The 19,921-nt window shown below is 39.8% G+C and overlaps 1 protein-coding gene across 1 annotated transcript in view; it reads left to right on the top strand.

The window, feature by feature from the left end:
• Positions 1-15,898, top strand: part of plxna3 (plexin A3) — a 239,305-nt gene extending 223,407 nt beyond the window's left edge. The window contains exons 25-32 of the mRNA XM_037535912.1: positions 3,586-3,745; positions 4,839-4,942; positions 5,118-5,214; positions 6,314-6,504; positions 7,833-8,002; positions 8,588-8,800; positions 9,433-9,583; positions 10,973-15,898. Coding sequence (XP_037391809.1) covers positions 3,586-3,745; positions 4,839-4,942; positions 5,118-5,214; positions 6,314-6,504; positions 7,833-8,002; positions 8,588-8,800; positions 9,433-9,583; positions 10,973-11,068 — 1,182 coding nt within the window. The 3' untranslated portion in view covers positions 11,069-15,898. The remainder of the gene's footprint in view (positions 1-3,585; positions 3,746-4,838; positions 4,943-5,117; positions 5,215-6,313; positions 6,505-7,832; positions 8,003-8,587; positions 8,801-9,432; positions 9,584-10,972) is intronic.
• The last annotated feature ends 4,023 nt before the right edge of the window (positions 15,899-19,921 follow it).

Below are 19,921 nucleotides of genomic sequence, written 5' to 3'. Positions count from 1 at the left end.
CTTAGTTCACCATTACAGCATCCATAATAATACTTCATTCTAGGGCCTGGCCAATGTATCTGTTGGCCGGTAATATTATGTTAGACTGCAAGTTCAATAAGAGTGGCAATTGAGAACATTTATGTCTATCAATAAAGTACTGTTAACTGTTTAACAGAACTATTGTGGTATAAAGTTGAAAATATAAAATATAAATACAAAATGATTTTGGATATTACTAGAATTTTTTTCCAGCTTAAAAATAATAACCAGGCTGCCTTAAAATGTATTTGACAGTAAATTAGCCATAATATGTGCTTTTAACTTATTTATTACTTGAAGTTCAGTTAACATCCATCCATCCATCCATCCATTTTGCTCCCTCAGGGTCACGGGGGGTTCTGGAGCCTGTCCCAGCAGTCATCGGGCGGAAAGTTCAGTTAACATTAACACCAAATCAGTTCTTACAGGACAATGTTGTTTTATTGAATGTAATTGGTCAAAAAACCAAGATGATATTGAGCTTTCAATTCAAATACAGTAATTGGAAAATGTTGGTTCATGGGTTCATGATCTCATCTACATGTGCTGAGAATCTCCCAGTGCTGAGATTTAACCAAATCTCACTCTAGACCCTGAAATGTATTCCCTTGCCGTCTCTGTGAGGACTCTGTAATGTGTTGTGTAATTGAGTTTTAATCACAAATTCCTTCTGAGTGTGTGTGTGTGTGTGTGTGTAGCAAGTTGGGACCCAGAGGAGAGCTGGAGTAGCCTTTAGCTAATGATCAGTGAGAGGTCGTAGCTGCAGATGTTGAGTGCGCCAGGTGCATTGTAGTAATGACCTGATTAACACAACCCGCCTGCACCATTACAGTGTGATGCTATCAGGGTCCTCACACGAATTTACACGCACTGATAACATCACGCAAACACACTCACAGTGCAGATCTATCAAGACATAATCAGCAGCATCTTCTTTAATGCCACTTTGACAGTGATATAGGGCATAGTGGCATTTTGGGATGATGATATTTGATCATTGCCATGATAAAAGACGTCACAGTATGCTTTTCTGAGAATATTGTTGATATCAATCAAGTGTTAACGAACAATAAACAACTGCATATTTCATTAAAATAGAGCTTGATTAGTCCTGTTGAATTGGATTCAAGGCAGCAAGGTGTGTGAAACGATGTATGAAGGTCATATTTATGATTTTTGATGATGTTTTTTTAATGTGGGCTCTTTTTTGTTTTACAACTAAATATGCCAGTTCATATAGTGTATCTTTAAAATGTCTTGAGGTATTGTGATATATTTTTTCCATATCACCCCACACCTCCTGCCTTTTTGTGTAAACACAGGGGGGATAGGTAAACTAGCATTGTTTATGCTGTATTTTGATGGTCCACTGCAGATTCATTGCAGATACTCAGCTTGATTTAGCATTCAGCTAAAGTAAGGCTATCACAATTGTTCATTAAAAAAAAACTGATTCAAATTTTCCTTCCTAGTAAATCAGCAGTTTGCATGCATATTAACCCATAAAAATCCCAGGCTTATTAAATACTAAGGTATATTATTGAGTAACTACAGAGACTTCAGTGCAAAACTGGCTGAGCTATGCTTAGTTTATAGAAACATGTAATAAAGGTTTAGGCCCTAAACCTATATGAATATGCATACATATAGGAATATGCATTCCTTACAGCTGTATGCAAAAGTGTGGGCACCCCTAGTCAAATTACATGTTTTTGTTGATTTTCTAAGTGGAAATAAATGAACACATCCTCTACAGAGAACACACTCTGCACATGTTTAAATGCATCATTACTGTTTGTGTGCACTAAAATTAGCATAATTAAGCCATATTTAAATGTGTTCCCTGTAGAAGACGTGTTTTTCACTTTGAAAATCAACAAAACATGTCATGCCATCATGCAAATGAGTTCTGTTCTGGTTGGCAATATTGCATTATGCCTTATTCAAAAAGCAGTCCAGACTGAAGCTCGATATAAAACGTCAGCAATCATGGGTGGGGCTAAATTTTTATAGGATTATATATGGATGGATATATGGACATGTGGTGGTTTTTCATGACATGACAAAAAGAATTAATCCAAAATTTTCCGCAGCTTAGTTTCCACATATGGAAAAGTAAGGAAATGTTGACTTTACCTGGCATGGGACCTTTAAGTGCAGGGATTAAGTGCGAAAAAGTGCAGTAAGGTGTTAACTTCAATATTGACTGAAGAAGTGAGACTTCAGACCACAGAGAACTGAGTGACTTGTGTGTGCAAAGCTGATCTGCATACAAACCAGTGTTTTAAGTTGTACAGCTTCTGCCTCTATTTTGACAGCTGTACACTTTAATATACACTCGGTTACAAAGGCTGTGACTGTGGTGTAGAAAGAGATGTGGATCAGTACTGCTGAAAGCTTTCTGCCTGGTTCGGTTCTCATATCCCTGTTTTACCTACAATATGTGCTACACAGGTTCTCATTTATGGCCAGGTCAATGCTCTCTTCCATTTTTTCAATCGATCTGAAAATGTTTCCTAAAAGCCTCTCCATCTGTTCCGCCCTGAACGCTGTGTGGCAGCAGATGGAGTCTTCAGCAGTGACATCACGCTTAATGTTTGTATCGCCGTGTTGATCAATCGGGCTGAAGCGTGAAAGAGTGTGTGGATTGATCGAGGAGGGGCAGACAGGGCCGGGCAGATCGCCCTCTAAATCTACAGAGACGCCTCCACTTTCTAATGGAAATGTATGACACTCAAGCACACATCACTGTCTAGACCCTCCACACACGCAGGAGAGCGTCGGCAACGATGCAGGGATGAATGCACTTCGCTGTTCATCTTATCACTTGTCATAATGTGTTTGCTTCTTGCTTTTTTTAAGTGCTAATGAGCGTTCACTCTCTCTCCTCCCCCTCTCTCCTCACCCATCATTCTCTGACTTTCTCTCTCTTTTTCCTTCTCCCTCTTTCCCCTTCACTTCTTTCTCTCCATCTTTCTTACTTTCTCTCTTCTTCCCTATTGCTTGCTCTCTCTCTCTCTCTCTCTTCCCCTCAACCTTTTTCTTCCCCCTCAATTCATCTTTCTACCATTACTCTTTTGCTATTTCTCTTTTCATCTCTCAACCTTTTTTTCTTTCTCTCTCCCCTTTCTTACTTCCATCTTCCGTCTTCCCTGTTGCACTCTCTTGCTACCCTTTCAACCTCTTTTTCTTTCTATTACTCTCTTCCCTTTCTTATATCCACATCCACCCATCACTCTACCATCACTCTTTTACTACTCTTTCTCTTTACCTCTCAACCTTCTTCTTTCTCTCTCTCCCCTTTCTTACTTTTATCTCCTTCTCTCTCCCCTTCCGTCTTTCTTACTTTCTCTCTTCTTCCCTATTGCTCTCTCCTCTCAACCTTTTTCTTTTTCTTCATCTCCCCCTTTCTTACTTCCATCTCCCTTTCTCTCTTCTCTGCTCCACCCATCATGCCCCTACCTCTCTTTTCTACTTTCTCCCTCTCTCTCACCTTTTCTCTCCACCTCTCAACCTCTTGCTTTTGTCTCTCTCTCTCTCTCTCTCTCTCTCTCTCTCTCCCAGACTCTGATGTGTATTCCTCCAGAGGGCGAGGCAGGTACTGAGGTTCCAGTGAAGGTGCTGAACTGTGACACAGTGACCCAGGTGAAGGATAAGCTCCTGGATGCCGTTTATAAAGGCATCCCCTACTCACAGAGACCACAGGCTGATGACATGGACCTGGGTATGTGCACAGAAACCAGCCTAGCTGAACTAATTTATCCAGATAATAATTAACTAATGCCTACAAATTGGTCAGACGAATCAGAAGCAACCAAGCGCTCAAGTGCTGTGACATCACAACCACAGCTAACTGGCAGTCTGGTGTCCTGCATTCACCATTCAAGCCTAGAGCCAGATGAAAAGTGGATATGTGGATTTTCTTAACCTTCCTAATGTAATCTAAACAGGCAGGGATCTTAACTAATAGAAAAGAATCACAATTTAAATCGCAGTTGCAATAGTGCTTAAAAAAATAATAAATTAGATATTTTCCGCAAATCATTCAGCCCTAGTAGCAGCTAAGGAGCCTTAATTTGGTTTGTACCTGTGTCTGTTTTTAATAGTGTGTAATTCATGGTTTGAGGCAAATGTGTGACAATTTAACCATGCAGTTTGCATTATAATTAGTGAGCTATAAGCTTCCATGACTTGATATCTATATTAGCCTCATAACTCCAGTGCAGAGCTAAAGCTAATTAAACGTCATCACCAAATATGGCTTTGCTGATATTGTATATGTTTGTGTAAATGTGATTTTTTTTTTTCTTTTTGTCAAAATATCATTTAATGTTGCTAATAATAATCAATACCAGTGTCTGGCTATTAGCATTACAGTATTAATGCATGCCAATGTCTGCAACACAAATATATTCATTCTATTTACTGTCCAAAATCATTTGTCTATAAGTTTCATATGTGACAATGGTAAATCTACAGCACTCTGCATGTACCTGAAAAAGTACATTTTGGGCCTAAATCTTACCTCAAATCTATTCTAAGACAATATCTCATGAGACAGTGTATTTATAACCATTTGGTAATAACTTTTAGAGGCATTACAGCTTCAGACATCTTGTTCGTCACCACCACTGTGAAGAATTCTGAAACCAGTTCATATCAAACCATTCTGAATAACTTTGTTTATATTTTAACCACTTCATATATACATTTTTAAATATCAGTAAATATCACTGAACAGGGTCACTGTTCTTGCGTTTTCTCTCTCACTTCATCAAAGGCCTTAGCTCTTATCAAGTGGTTTGTTTCTCCAACAGAATGGAGACAGGGCCGGCTGACCAGAATCATCCTTCAAGACGAAGATGTCACCACGAAGATCGAGAGCGACTGGAAGAGACTGAACACACTAGCGCACTACCAGGTTAGACAACAACAAGCACTCAATAAGCTCAATAAGCCCACAGCCTCTCCTCGCACTGCTGTTTAATGAATATGCCAAACAGCCACTGAAAGACACTCAAGCGAACAGACGCATGCAATAGATACAGATGTCTCTCACATTAGTTACTGATTCTATTCTGCTTTCCTCCATGCAGGTGGCAGATGGCTCTGTGGTGGCTCTGGTTCAGAAGCAAGTGTCTGCATACAACATCGCCAACTCCTTCACGTTCACGCGTTCTCTCAGCCGATACGGTGCGCCGCAGTGCTCTCTGATCGCCTTCCAGCACACAGAACTCCTCGCCTTTTCCTTCCCTCACCAGCCATATGCTGTCTGAGCCACAAACAGCTCTTTCCCACTGATCTAGGATCAGCTCAAATTCTTAACTGAAGCCATTGTATTAAAGAAACAGTAAAACTGGTTTCTGATCAGTGTGAAAGGGCAGTTTAATTTCCATGTACCATGTTACAGACACATAAGTGGATACTTTGTAACTGTCAAGAAGCCCTCGCTAACAAACAAAGACACCGCTGGTGTTCTCAGAACAATTGATTCACCACCCCAAAGTCCAGACCTCAACATCCCTGAATGTATTTGAGATTATCTGGATTGTGATCTACATTTTCATCATTTTTACTTAATTTTCTTTACATAATTTGAAAACTCTAGTTGTGTTAGCATTTCATGACGAACAGACAAACAGTCCAGCATGGTTTAGAGAAAAGTCATGATACATTCACTTACATTACAGGTTAAGAGTGTTTTTTCCTTCTCCTGTAAAGTTAACATTTTGTAGATACAAGGTTTTGCCCTGACAGCGGTGATATGCTTTCTGACACTGAAAAAAATAATAACAACACCTTAATGGCTGCTTTACCGGAAATTAAATGAATGAAGGATGGTTTTAGATTTTTGCCCAGTTCTGTATAACATGTACTTTATTTATATTTTGAAATATTCTGCCAACTTACAGCAATATATTTCATTTACATAGGACTGTCCTTTGTTTTCAAGCCTAAAAAGCTGCATACTTATTTAATCTTTTGAACAAGTGCCAGGTCTGCCAGGCTCACACTAAACCATCTGCTGGACAGAAGCTATTAAACTGATTTTCAATAAAAAAAGATCATTATTCTGTGTTTTAATAATTTAGCTGTTCTGGTACATTGTGTTTTTCTAGACATCTTTAGTTCTTGGTAAGAAAAATCACTGGTATTCTCCCAGACACAAAAAACAGCAATAATACCAGACGGCGATCTTTTTACTGAAGGTACATTGAATATAATGTGTGAACGCCCTCTTATCTGACATAATATGCTCGTATCAGTGTTGTTATATTATGTTTTGATACAGAGAGTTTGCTGAGGACCTCCAGCAGTCCGGACAGCCTGCGGTCTCGAGCGCCAATGATTACTCCAGATCAGGAGACGGGTACCAAGCTGTGGCACCTGGTGAAAAACCACGAGCATGCAGACCAGCGTGAGGGCGATCGCGGCAGCAAGATGGTGTCCGAAATTTATCTAACACGTCTCCTAGCAACAAAGGTATTTACACCCTTATGTTAATCATGCTATGGGTGAACTCTGTGCACCTGTTGTTCAGTTCTGAGGTTTCAGAATGACGTTTATCACTGAACCAAAAGTAAGCAAATGCTTTCATGCAGTTTGTGCATACAGCACTTTTCACTTTAGTTATAAAACCTAAAAGTGCTTTACACAAGAAGATAAGCAGAACATTGGAAAGCTAAAACAGTTTATATGAAAAAGTCAAATGAATAAAATAACAGTATAATGCTAACTTACATAATATGAGACCCAGTAAATTAGATATATACTAGGATTGAATAAAAGGGCATTTTTATATATAAAAGGCAGTGTATAATACACTCACCGGCCACTTTATTAGGTACACCTGTTCAATTACTTGTTAACACAAATAGCTAATCAGCCAATCACATGGCCGCAGCTCAATGCATTAGGCATGTAGAGGTGGTCAAGACAACTGGCTGAAGTGCAGACCGAGCATCAGAATGGGGGAAGAAAGGTGATTTAAGTGACTTTGAACGTGGCATGGTTGTTGGTGCCGGACGGGCTGGTCTAAGTATTTCAGAAGCTGCTGATCTGCTGGGATTTTCACACACAACCATCTCTAGTGTTTACAGAGAACGGTCCAAAAAAGAGGAAATATCCAGTGAGCGGTCAGTTGTGTGGACAAAAATGCCTTGTTGATGTGAGAGGTCAGAGGAGAATGGGCAGACTGGTTCCAGATGATAGAAAGGCAAAAGTAACTCAAATAACCAACCAAAATCTCTGAGGAACGTTTCCAACACCTTGTTGAAAGTCTGCCATGAAGAATTAAGGCAATTCTGAAGGCAAAAGGGGGTCCAACCTTTTACTAGCAACCTTTTACTATTAGGTGTACCTAATAAAGTGGCAAGTGAGTGTATATGATACTACAGTAGGAATGTGTATGTATGAGTAATGTCTCTCCTTCAAGAGACTCTGCAGATGTTTGTTTGATTCTATTCAGCAAGAGCAAAGATTAGGACGTCTGCTTACAGAGCGCAGGCTCTGTACATTACTTGCTGTGGTTTCTTATTCAGTACTCACAGGAAATTCAATGCAAACTGTTCGAGCTATTCTTAGGTCATAGATGAGTGTAATGAAATTGGCCATCTGAGGGGTTAAAGGAATAATTCCATAAAAACTGCTATTTACCAATTAAATAGCGAGTAGTTAGCATTAGGCAAATTGGTGGCTACTAGCTCTTGTTAGCCATATTAGCATGTTTAGCCCAGCTGTTCATTTGATGGTGTGTTTGTGTGTGTGTTGAGCAGAGTATGCTAATATAATATGATGTGTTATGTTATCAGGGCACTCTACAGAAGTTTGTGGATGACCTGTTTGAGACAGTGTTCAGTACGGCTCACCGTGGCAGTGCCCTCCCTCTGGCCATCAAGTACATGTTTGACTTTCTAGATGAGCAGGCAGATAAGAGACAGATCAGTGACCCAGATGTGCGCCACACCTGGAAGAGCAACTGGTGAGCCTCACACTTTTAGTTCTTGTCCTGGCTACTGAGTTTGCTGACTTCTTTCTGGCTACTTTCATTTTTGACTACTTTGTGATTTTGGTCACATTTAAAGGGGCTGCACAATATACTATTTGATAATTGTAATATTGGCCTTTGGCTGATCCCTCCAACCAATCACAGTCACAACCACTGCTCTCAGAATCTGGGCCTTTAATGAATCAAGGCAGTCATGTGATCTTACAAACAGAATTTTGGTCAAAATTACAGGCTAATTTTGGCTTGCTACATTGTTCCAATGATGAGAAAAATTCAAAAAAGTGTGTTTTTAATATAGTACAGAGTACACTGCAGCCACATTATGTAAGAATATGATGAAAATATATTTTGTCTATATTGTGCAACCCTAACATTTAATGTGCCTTTTTTTCATATTCATTGCTCTTTAAGAATATTCAATGGGATTATGATAAGACAAACATAAAAACAGTAAAAAATACAGGTGAAAGTAAATAACATTGTAAGACAGCTAGTTTGTTTGTGCAGTCCATGATCTTAATCGTTCTTTATTTTCTCTTCTCTTTGTCTCTTGTGCAGCCTGCCCTTGCGATTCTGGGTAAACGTCATAAAGAACCCCCAGTTTGTGTTTGACATCCACAAGAGCAGCATCACAGATGCCTGTCTCTCTGTGGTGGCTCAGACCTTCATGGACTCATGCTCGACGTCAGAGCATCGCCTGGGCAAAGACTCGCCCTCAAACAAACTACTCTATGCTAAAGACATCCCCAACTACAAAAGCTGGGTGGAGAGGTAGGAAACACTATGTGTTCCTTAATGCACTTTTTATTTAATGCTTTGCCATTTAAATTTCAATTAGAGAGAAAATGGCTTAAACTCCTCCCACACTTCAGCTCCTCACTCTCATAACTACATAACTTCAGTATCAGTTTCGTGGTAGTCAATGAATAATTAATAGTGCTCTGAAAAAGTGATGAATTTTACTTGAAAGTACTTGATTGAAATCTGTACATCATTTCCACATGAGTAATATGTTTTATTTATGTATACATTTGAATTAATGCATGATTTTTTTCAGTGCAGTTATTGTGTAGTTACATAACTGATTAACAAGGCCTAGAAGTCCAAAGGGGTTAACCAGTTACAGGGGCTGGAGCATGTTGAGGTGAAGTGCTGTATCCTGTCAGTACCCTTGTCATAGTTACATTCTTTGACTACTGAGGATGCTGCTGCTCGCTGTTATAGAAAGGGCTTCAATAAACACTTTTTTTTCATTAGCTTCCACTGAGCCACGTTGTAAATAGACACTCAAATTCAGCAACTGCAATAAGCTTGTGTTTGATTTTCGCATGCTGGCAAATTCACATTGATTGCTGGTAATAAGCAGAGTATTGATCTTCTGCGTGTGTGTGTGTGTTTTTCAGGTACTACAGAGACATCAGTAAGATGCCCAGTATCAGTGATCAAGACATGGACGCCTATCTGGTGGAGCAGTCTCGTCTCCATGGCAGCGAGTTCAATACACTGAGCGCACTCAATGAGCTCTATTTTTACATCAACAAGTACAAAGAGGAGGTGGGTTCAGAACCAAGCTCGCACCATTCACACTATTCTTTTACACATTTACACACCCGTTTCACACAGATCTCAGGCCACTTCTTTCCATTTCACTAATGGTTAACGCTTAAAGGTCAGCCTTTTTTGATGTTTAATCTGTTTTCTCAGTTAAAAACATGAATTCTCAATGCTATAGCTGCATATACTTTGACACGCAACAATACAATCTAGCAAACCTTGATTATTTCTTTACTGTGCCACAAAACCATGAACATATAAATGAGAGTAAATTTCACACTTCAGAGTAACGTATTGTTGATGAAACGCATGAATAATAAACATTTCCATAGCAATGTGAATTGCTTTCTGAGTGTGCACACTTGCTCAGAAACTGTCACAGTGCATCCAACAATAAAGGCAGCATGGAGCCTCTTTTATGCAGTGATATAAAACATAATAGCACTCAGAAAGCTCCAGTTCCACATGCTGGTCCATTTAACTATATGACATACTACTGAAGTTTTGATAGGTTAGTTTTGGCATTTGTTTTCTTGGAAATACACATTTTGCTTCCACTGTAGAAAATAAAAAAATCCAGGCTCTGCAAAATGCAGATGAATTCTAAATTATCGCAATTATCGTTTATTATCCCACTTATCTTTTTTTCCCCCTCTATGCCATTTATATTTTCCTCCTTTACACCAGAAAGATTCTCTAAGATGTTATCTGGCCTACTTGTTTGACCACTCTGTAGTAAATGTTAATATTTGTTGTTTTAGGGGGTGCTGGTGGGGGGTGGGGAGATTGTTACAGTTGCATAAGGAGGCTCATGAATTGCAAATTACATTTCAACATTATTGGGTCCATTTTGATGTCCACGTCTTATGAGATTATGCTTCATATTCATCCTGAGTTCCATTCAACCTCATCAAATGCTCTATGGCCAGAAAGCTTACTATAGAATATTGAATTAGTACACATGTGTGCGCGTGTATGTGTCTGTCTATCAGCTAATGGCCTCTCTCTCTCTCTCTCCCCGTCTTTTCCTCCCCCCCGTCCTTTTTTCTTTCACACTCTCTTGCCCTCTCTTCTCCCCCTCCTTTTCTATTTCTTGCCCTCTTTCCCTTTCGCTCCTTCTTTTCTTTCCCTTTCTCCCTCGTCTTTCTTTATACCTACCTCTCTCTTCCTTTATCCCTTCTCCTCCCTCTGTCCCTCTCATCACTTCTCTTTCTATGCCTCTGTTCTTTTTCTCTTTTGCACTCTCTTGGTCCCCCATCTTTTTGTATTTCTTGCCCTCTTCCTCTCTCTCTCCTTTTTTCTTGGACTCTTTCTCCATTCCTCTATCGCCCTCTCTCTTTCTATATCCCTTCCCTTCCTCTCTCTCTGTGTTCCTCTCTTATCTTACAGATCTTGACGGCTCTGGACAGAGATGGTTACTGCCGCAAACACAAACTGAGACACAAACTGGAACAAGCCATCAACCTGATGTCTGGCAGCAGCTGAGAGTGGTGGAGTGATGGACCAGGAGGGGAAAGGAGAGGAAAAGAGGGGAGGAGAGAAGAAAAGATTGACTGGAAGGCTCTAAGGAACTTACTGGCGTTAGAATGTCCACATCTTTTGAGCAGAAGTGGAGCGGCTAAGACACTGGACAATCAAACACTACAGGAACCACAGCACAGCACACCAAGCCCAATATTTCTCTGGACCAGAACCTGTGCAGCCAAGATCCGTCACTCGCCCTCATCTGGATCTGCCCTGAGACCTCTTACCCATCTTTCTTTCTTTATCTCGTCTCTCTCTTTATTCGCCCCGTCCTCTCTGTACTTTTCTCTCCCAATCTTTCTTTCTCTTTTAGTATAACACTTATTTACACTCTCTCTCTCTCTCTCTCTCTCTCTCTCTCTCTCTCTCTCTCTCTCTCTCTGCTCATACTCAGTGCAACTCATTTGCCCCTTTTCTTGCTTTTTTTCCTTCTCCAACTCTTGTTTCTTCTTTCCCTCTCTTTCCTCTTCACCCCTCTCCCCCATCCCCTCTCCTCACTCTGGCCTTTTCCAATGCCACTCATTTAAATGCAAACTGCCGAAAAAAAAGAAAAAAAAACTTTTGGACGCGGACAACTGTGGATCACTGAGATACATTCCAATGAGAAAAGGCGCACATGTTGTTGCCTTGGAAACCGTGCTAAATTGTGAAGCTAGTGCCATGGATTGAAAAAAAGCTGACTTTGTACTCTGGGAAAGCAGAAAGGAGGAGAAGCAGTAACCTTAGTAAAGTTTAAAAACAACTAAACCATGTGTGTTAAAACGATCTGAGAGAGGCCCCGTGGACAGAGGAACGAAAAGAAAAGGGTCAAAACATCAGGGAAAAAAGGGCATCTACAAAGCAGCCCGATCGGTGGGATTATTCCAGGGGTCTTCTTGGATTTGGAGGAACTGCATTAAGCGGGAGTGTTGAGGTCGGGCTAGGGAACAGGAGCCACTTCCTCATCTCGAAAAAAAAAATCGCCATAGACCGAAAAAGCGCCTTTTTCTCTCTCTTTCTTTTTCTTTTTCTTTTCTTGTGAATCTGGGGCCAAATGGACCTGGTCGTATCAGGAGGTGTGGATCAGTGTCCTTTAAAGCTTGCCTTTTTCTGTTCAGTCCGGACTTAAAGCTGAAACCCAACTCTAATATGGCCTCAGGCTGGCCTTTTTTGTTTTATTTATTTCCTTGATATTGTACCCCCACCTTGGTCCCTCCTTTTTTTTGTAAATCACTGTGTTACTGTGAGGATTTGGAGTGTGAACTCAGATTTGTGGTCCTTTCCTGTTGAGCATACTGGGAAGGTGTTGTACTTTGATAAACAAGCATCCTGATGTAATAGATCCATCCGTCAAGAGCAATAAGTCAAGTTCAAAAACAGAAAGCCATGCGTCAGATTTCCCTTGCGTGTTTAAATTTACCATTCCAAACACTAAATTCCCACATGTTGGTCACGTTCGGTCATGTAAATATCCTTTGATTTCCTTCTGTGTATGTTGAAATCACAATTTTCAAAATCGAACATACAGTACGCAATCAAACACCAAGCACAATAGGGAAAGATGGAGTTTCTGAACGCGACTGGGCTGTACGTAGCCACGGGCCTCTGATATTTTCTCCCACTGTTCTTTCAAAGCTCCTAAGTCATCCCCTTGAACCTTATCGCTAATCCTTCTCCGAGCTTGATCTAAATGAAGATTGTTCAGTTCTATCTGTATTTTGCAAACAACATGGCCTTAAGACATTTGTGTTCTTTTATCCGAGGCACCTCACCTCTTTTTCACGACAGCGGTGTCGCTTTCTGTTGCCATGACGACAGAGAAATCAACAGGAAACCGTCGGTTAACACAAGGTACTCTGGGAGGGAAGTTGTAGTGAGTAAATTAGGAGAATGTTTGCAGCCTTTTCTATTTTCTTGCTACGCAGTTCTTGAGTTCTGCCCTTTTTCCAAGTGAGTATTTATTGTGCTTTCTAATTTATTGCTATTTATTTTCAAAACGCAAGAATGTACACTGTTTTATGTACAGTATTTGGTGATTTGAGCATATCTTTGCAAAAAATTCCAGCCCACATTAAGGCTTTCGATAGATAAATATTTTCCTGAGGTTGTCATGGCTTGAGCCCTGGGGAAAGAGAGCTTTAGGATTTATGCAGCTACAGTACTTGTTTGAATATTCAGATTTAGAAAGTGTACACTTTAGTTCCACACCAAGTAAGGTCAATCCTAGCAGACTTGAGAGGAAAACAAAAGAAACTCTCTCTCCAAAGCAGACATCAGCTGGGATTTAGAGTCTAGACCAGTGTCCTTGTAAGCGGTAGGCAAATCTGGGTGGGCCTGATTAATTATGCTTTTAGTTCAACTGCAGACGCTCAAGGACATTCAGCGCTGTGGATGTGAAGTTCAGTGTATATGGTTTGTGTGCTGTGATGGCCTTTATCTAAAATGAAATCCTCCAAACGAGTTTTCTACTTCCACTTGGATGAAACTTCAGATGCTATGAATTTTATAAATACTGATTGAATATTGTAGCTTTTGTTGGGTACAGCTGTGAAGTACAGCACTGTGCAAAAGTAAGCCACCATTTATTTACCAGCCAATCAGTACAAGTTATTTTTCAAGAGAAACATCTGAGGAGGTGAGTTACAATCCACTTGCATAAAGGAAAGTGGAAAGCAGAAAACAAGTGAGAAGAGTTTCAAAGCTGTTTCTGTTTATCCTTCCACTGTAAGACGACTGCTCAACTCTACACAAAGGATGAGTAGCTGTTAAAAGAAAAGAAAAGACAAAAATGTGCAAATCTGACCACTGCAGTGTCTGACCACTACAGAGTCCAGACCTTGACATCACTGGATGTGTTTGGGATTACTTGCATGGTGAGAAACAGAAAATGCAACCAACTTCTAAGACTGAACTTTGGAGGTGTGAAAAATATCCCTGCAGATTTCCAACAAGGTGGTCTCTGACTTTTGCGCAGTATTGTAGTTACTTGCACTGCTAACAATAAAGGTCCCGATTTAATTGTTGGAGCTTTACAATATGTGGGAGGTTCTTCATGCTCACCTCTCATTTACATACTTGGATCTTTGCAAGTTTTTTGTTTGTTTGTTTGTTTTTTTAGGAAACCAAGTGTTCTTCTATGTAATTGGTCCAAAATCATTTTAGCAGCTTTATTTTTAAGAGTTTCTAAATCCTGGTCCATCAAGAACACAAACTGTCAAAAATTGGAAATGTACAATCCAGGCTCATTGAATGTAACTCACTCAAATGCATTTTTTATATACAGCTTATGGTAGAACATTGTTGCAGAGGAGGCTGGTAAAGCCAGAGGCAACCTATTGTAGTGATGACAGACTTGTTTACAAGCTAGGACAGAAACATTAGCACGAATCTCCTTCACAGTAGCATAAGGCATGTTTTTGCGTGTTTCATGATCGATGGCAAACAAAAGGCGCCAAAATCACTTTTCACTAAACTTCGCATGGAAGTCTGAGGGCGAGATGTTTTGAACTAAATGTGGAGCTCATTAACATTTAAAAAGCTGCAGGATTATAATTAAGGAGTATCCTTTTGAACATCTTGTTTGTTGCGATTGCGGGGGGAGGAAACGGGGTCAGCTCATATGGAATCTGGGTCTGCTGTACAATTTCATGCTCTTGCAACATGAGACGCCTCAAATCACTGATGATGGCCTGCTCCAAAGCAGGTATACACAGCAAATGGCCACAAATTCAGGAGAAACCGCTCTCTGAAATCAAAACTAACCATAAACCTACACCAAAAAGAGAGATCTAAAGAAGAAGACTATTCAGCACCTCTTGGTTGAAACCATCATAAGGTTTACATCTGATTTTCTTAACTGTGAGTAAAGCCAAACGTACTGTTGGGAAGTGGGGGAGACTTCTCCAGGTCACATTCGCACTGCCTGTAAGAAAACTTTTATTATTGAGAAGCGCAATCATTTTTTTTCCGTTTTCTCTTTTCTTTCGAGAGTCTTAATAAAACGGCCTCGGCTGATAGCCATATTATCGGAAGTCGCCTGTTTAGTTTCTACAGCAGAACTCAGAGCCATTCTGAGACGCTTACAGTCTGTAAATTGATAAAACAGCATACTATTAAAAGCACCTGTACTTGTAAGGAAGCGAGGAGTGAGTGGGATAAAAAAATAAATCGTGGTGTTTTTCAGTAGAATCGGTAGAAGAAAATGTCTGTTTTTGATCCATAACTACATTTCAGTCAGTGTTCTAGTTATAAAAGAAGAAAAAAAATACATTTTGTCTCAGATGAATTAATTCTAATTTATTTGTCGGTTTTGTCTGTTTATCCCAAATGTTTTAATCAATTATATCGTAACAGACTTGTTTACAGTTTCAAAGATATATGGAGTTTATTAACAATGTGTCTGGAGAGGAAGTAGCTTTGTGTCTGACTGGCTGATTGATTGACTGGTTGATTGACTGGCTGATTGAGTAATGGATGACTGCTTTGCCTAGTCCTTAATTCTATATAAATATATAAATATATTTTGTATAATTATTGGTTCAAATGGTTTCTTTTAAATTATTTTTTGCTTTTGTTTTTTTTTTTTTTTGATTGTTTTATATTTTCTTTTGTTATTTAGTCTGAAGGAATTGTAGGAATAAGTCTGTTCAACGCTGGCTGCAATGAAGTGTTTTGTATATATTTGCACTTTTTTTTACTCAGTCCGCAAGGTTTTTGAAAGATTGGATTCTAACTTAATGTTCAAATGACAAGCATGGTGTTCTTTTTTTGGGTTTTGTTTTGCTAATTAAAAGATATGTGGATGATGCTGTATATTTGAATGTTTCTTTGTATATGTTATCATCTGCAAGGACTATTTTCTCTCAACAGATTGATGTTTTCATTCAAATAAAGACACGTGACTCAGTGAAAAATGGCACAAATCCAGCGAAATCCGAATAACTTGTGTGTTGTGACTTTGCTTAGTCACAGCAAAAGTATGGCAAAACAGAAAATGGAAATCAGAACTAGTGATGAAACATGAAACAAATCGGTCTACACATTTTCTCAGTAGAAATTCAGTTAGATGGGGAAATTGAATTAAATAAATAAATCAATAAAAGCCATTTTCAGCCATGCAGTCTAATTCTGCAGAGTGGCAGTGCATGTCCCAGCAGCATGAAGTGGAGGATCTGAGATAAAACAGAAAGATAGGGAAGATTCCTTCAGGGACGCTTTAGCTGAGACAGCGTGCTGCAAGCATCCATCTTCGTATTAGATACTTCATTCATTAGAGCAAGGACATAACTGATGTTACGTGAAGTCGCGCCGCGTTCATTCTCAGTTCAGCTGTCTAATATTGACTAAACTCAGGTTACCTTGCAGTTGGATGATGTATCGTCTACACTAGTGTACCAGTGTTGGTGTCGCACAGTGATACTGATATTTCATTTTAGCAGTATTAATATATAATAATCTCCCATTTATCCATCATTCTATTCCATGGATCTTAAGTTCTGGAATTCAAATTCAGTTTCCAGTCCAGGACTTTGTAGTCTTATACATATTTTAATTATTGATGCACCTGATTGGCCATCTAGTACCATACATTGATTACAAAACCCAAGTCAGGTAAAGTTCATGACTTTGACTTGCAGTACAACACTAGAGCGGCATACTCTAATACATTACTATATAATACACACACACAGTTTTCTAAACCACACTTCCAGTTTCAGTGAAAGAAACTCAGTGCTTCAGCAGACCAAGAGATTTTGGATTTTGTGAGAGCAATTCGGTGCACTGTCCTGACCTCAACCTGACTGTGAGCCAGGCCTTCTCGTCCAACATCAGTGTCTGACCTCACAAATGTGCTTCTGGAAGAACGGTCAAAAATTCCCATAAACACATTCCTAAAGCTTGTGGAAAGCCTTCCGAGAAGAGTTGAAGCTGTTATAGCTGCAAAGGGTGGGCTGACATCATAATAAACCCTATGGATTAAGAAGGGGATGTCACTCAAGTTTGTATGTGTGTGAAGGCAGACTTCAGTCTTGCTGCTGCCTGTACAACACCTTGTATCTCATATGAATACTTTACAGTAGACGGAATAAAGATACTTATCTTTTAATGTAAGTCAATGGAACCAGACTTTTTTCCATGTAACTTTCAGTCTGTTCATTTTGGTCCATTCATCATTAAAATGTATATATATATATATATTAATAGGTCACTATTGCATTTTAAATATATACTTTTAAATTTGTAACCATGTTAAGGATTTTGTACAAAAACTTCAGATTGTTGTTTTTTTTGTGTGTCTCTATATTAGTAACTCATAAATCAGCTCATCAGAGGCTTGTTGGTTATCAGAGTCCATGCCAGCTCCAGTTCACACTGTCATATTAAAACAAACGCAGTGACATTTCTGTAAATATTTCAAAGATTCTACTTTTCACTCAGATTATTATGCTGACAACTTAATTTATAGTGCAACAGTTTGTATCAAATTTTTAAAAAAATGCAAAATATAAGAACTGGTGGTCTCAGACTTGTGGTCCCCCTGTATATAAAACAGTAAACAACAGTAACTCGCAGCTGGGTGACAAAAATATATGCAAAAATAATTGTTCATACAAACATGCATTCAAGGTTTCCACTGTTTGTGCAGTAGTTTTATAAAGAACTGTTTGAGTGTTATTAATAGCGATTTCAGCCGTGACCATGAAAACATACGACGCCTGCCATGTTCTACATATTCATACAGGGACACTACATTTACAAGGCTGACTGGAAGGCAATTTTCTTTTTTGGGGGAAGGGAAGGTAGTCAGGTACAACCAGAGGAAGTTTGCTGCGCCTAACCTGCACTAAGGGCTGAAACGTAGCAGCACTTAACATTTGCCTTTGATGGGTCTTATTGAGAAGCACTCGGCTGCGGCCATAAAAGCCTTTGATCACTCAGATTGCGAATGAATGCAAGAGAAAGCTTACCAGTGTTCAAAGTAACATCAAATTACTGTATTTTGCTCTTAACATTGTGAATGAAATTGTCTGACAACCTTTTTTTCCAACATAATGGCTGATTCTCAGAAAAGGCTGTTAGTTACTTTTATTTTTTTACTTTTTTACTTTTTTTTCTAAACTTGACCAAGCCTGAATCACTTCACACGAGACGGGAACACAAAGCACTCGGGAGCAGAAGTCGTTAGCGGGTTTGATTCCACAATATCACATCATCATCACCAGATCAACTCCCAGAGGTGAAATACAGCTTGTTTGTCTGATTTGAATTTGCTCAATTATTTGTTCACAAATATATTGTACATATCTGTCTCACCCTTTCTGTCGCACTCCACGTCTCCCCCTCCATCTCTCATCCTCCCTCTGTTTCCATCTCTCTCTCTCCGCTCCCTCCCCTCTCTATTTCTGTCTCTCCCCATCTTCCTATTTTTTTTCCTCCTTGTTTTTTCTCTCTGCTTTTTTCCTTTCTCTCCCAATTTCTCCTCTTTTTCTCCCTCTCACTTTCTCTCCATCTCGTCATCTTCTTTGCCCCACCCACTTTCCCTTCTTTTATCCTTTTTGTTTTCTCTATTCCTCCCTCCCTCCCATCTTTTTTTCTCTCTTCCTCTCAATCATGCTTTTTTTATCTCTCCCCACTTCTCCTTTCTCCTCTTTCTTTCTCTCTTCCTAAATCTCCATCTGTTTTTCACCCCATCCTCTTTTCTTTTTCTCCTTGTTTTTCTCTTTCCTCCCTTTCCCTCTCTCTCACTCTCATACTTTTTTTTCTTTCCACCCCCATTTTTCCTTTCTCTTCCCTCTTTCTCAGTTTCTCTCTCCATGTTTTTTCATTTCTTTCCCTCGCTCCCCTTTCTCTCTCTCATACTCTTTTTCTTTCTCTCCCCATTTCTCCTTTCTCCTCCCTCTTTCTTGCTTTCTCTCTTCATCACCCATCTCTCCATCTTTTTCTTTCTTCCATCCCTTTTTCTCGCCCTCTTTTTCTCTCTCCCTTTCTCCCTTTTTCTTTCACAACCTTTACTCTCTCCCTCTATCTCTCACTTCTTCCCTTTTCTCTCTATTTTCCTTTCTTTTCTTTCCCATCCTTTGTCACCCTTTTTCTCCATCTTTCTCTTTTCTTCTCTCAATTTTTCTCTTTCTCACTTTCTGTCTCTCTCTGTATTTTTCTCACTCTCTCTCTCTCTCTCTCTCTCTGCCTGTTTCGCTCACCCCCCCTACACCTCCTCCCCACCCCAGTATTTGGGAGTGAGAGCAGCAGCAGCATCATGAATATTAATGCATCAGAGAGGTGTGTAAGATCTGAGGGGGCTAAACAGAGGGAGCCAGCGGAAGCAGCGCTCCCCCTGACAAAAGGGAAGGATTACAGAAAAAGAAGAGGGGAAAAAACAAGCATGCAAAAGGCAGGCCGCCTCTGGGGGTGTGGGGCCTATAAATAAGTAATGTGTTCTATGAGGGGAGGGGGCTCATTAGCCCGGCTCTTTCAATCCTGGGGGGATGAGGAGTGTATGCATGTGCAGGCACAGTGAGGGGAGTGACTACACATTCTCTCTCTCTCTCTCTCTCTCACACACACACATACGCTCACTCATACTCTGTTTCAAACACCTACATCAGGACTCTGAGTCACCCTGTAAAGTCCCTCAGACTCTAGTGACATGAGAGAAGAGCTGACATTTTCCAATACCGACTGATTTCAGTTGTAGCTGCAGACAAAACTCAGCCAGCAAAGGCGCCGCGACAACTGAGATTAGAAACTCTGCACAACCTGATCTTTGTTTGAAAACTTTGACTGAGTCAGCTTGTAGAAAGGTAAACAGGTCGATACAGTGAAAGCCAATCTGGT

Source organism: Pygocentrus nattereri, chromosome 28, assembly GCF_015220715.1.
Source record: "Pygocentrus nattereri isolate fPygNat1 chromosome 28, fPygNat1.pri, whole genome shotgun sequence".
NCBI lineage: Eukaryota > Metazoa > Chordata > Actinopteri > Characiformes > Serrasalmidae > Pygocentrus > Pygocentrus nattereri.
This window is presented reverse-complemented; position numbering and strand designations above follow the sequence as displayed.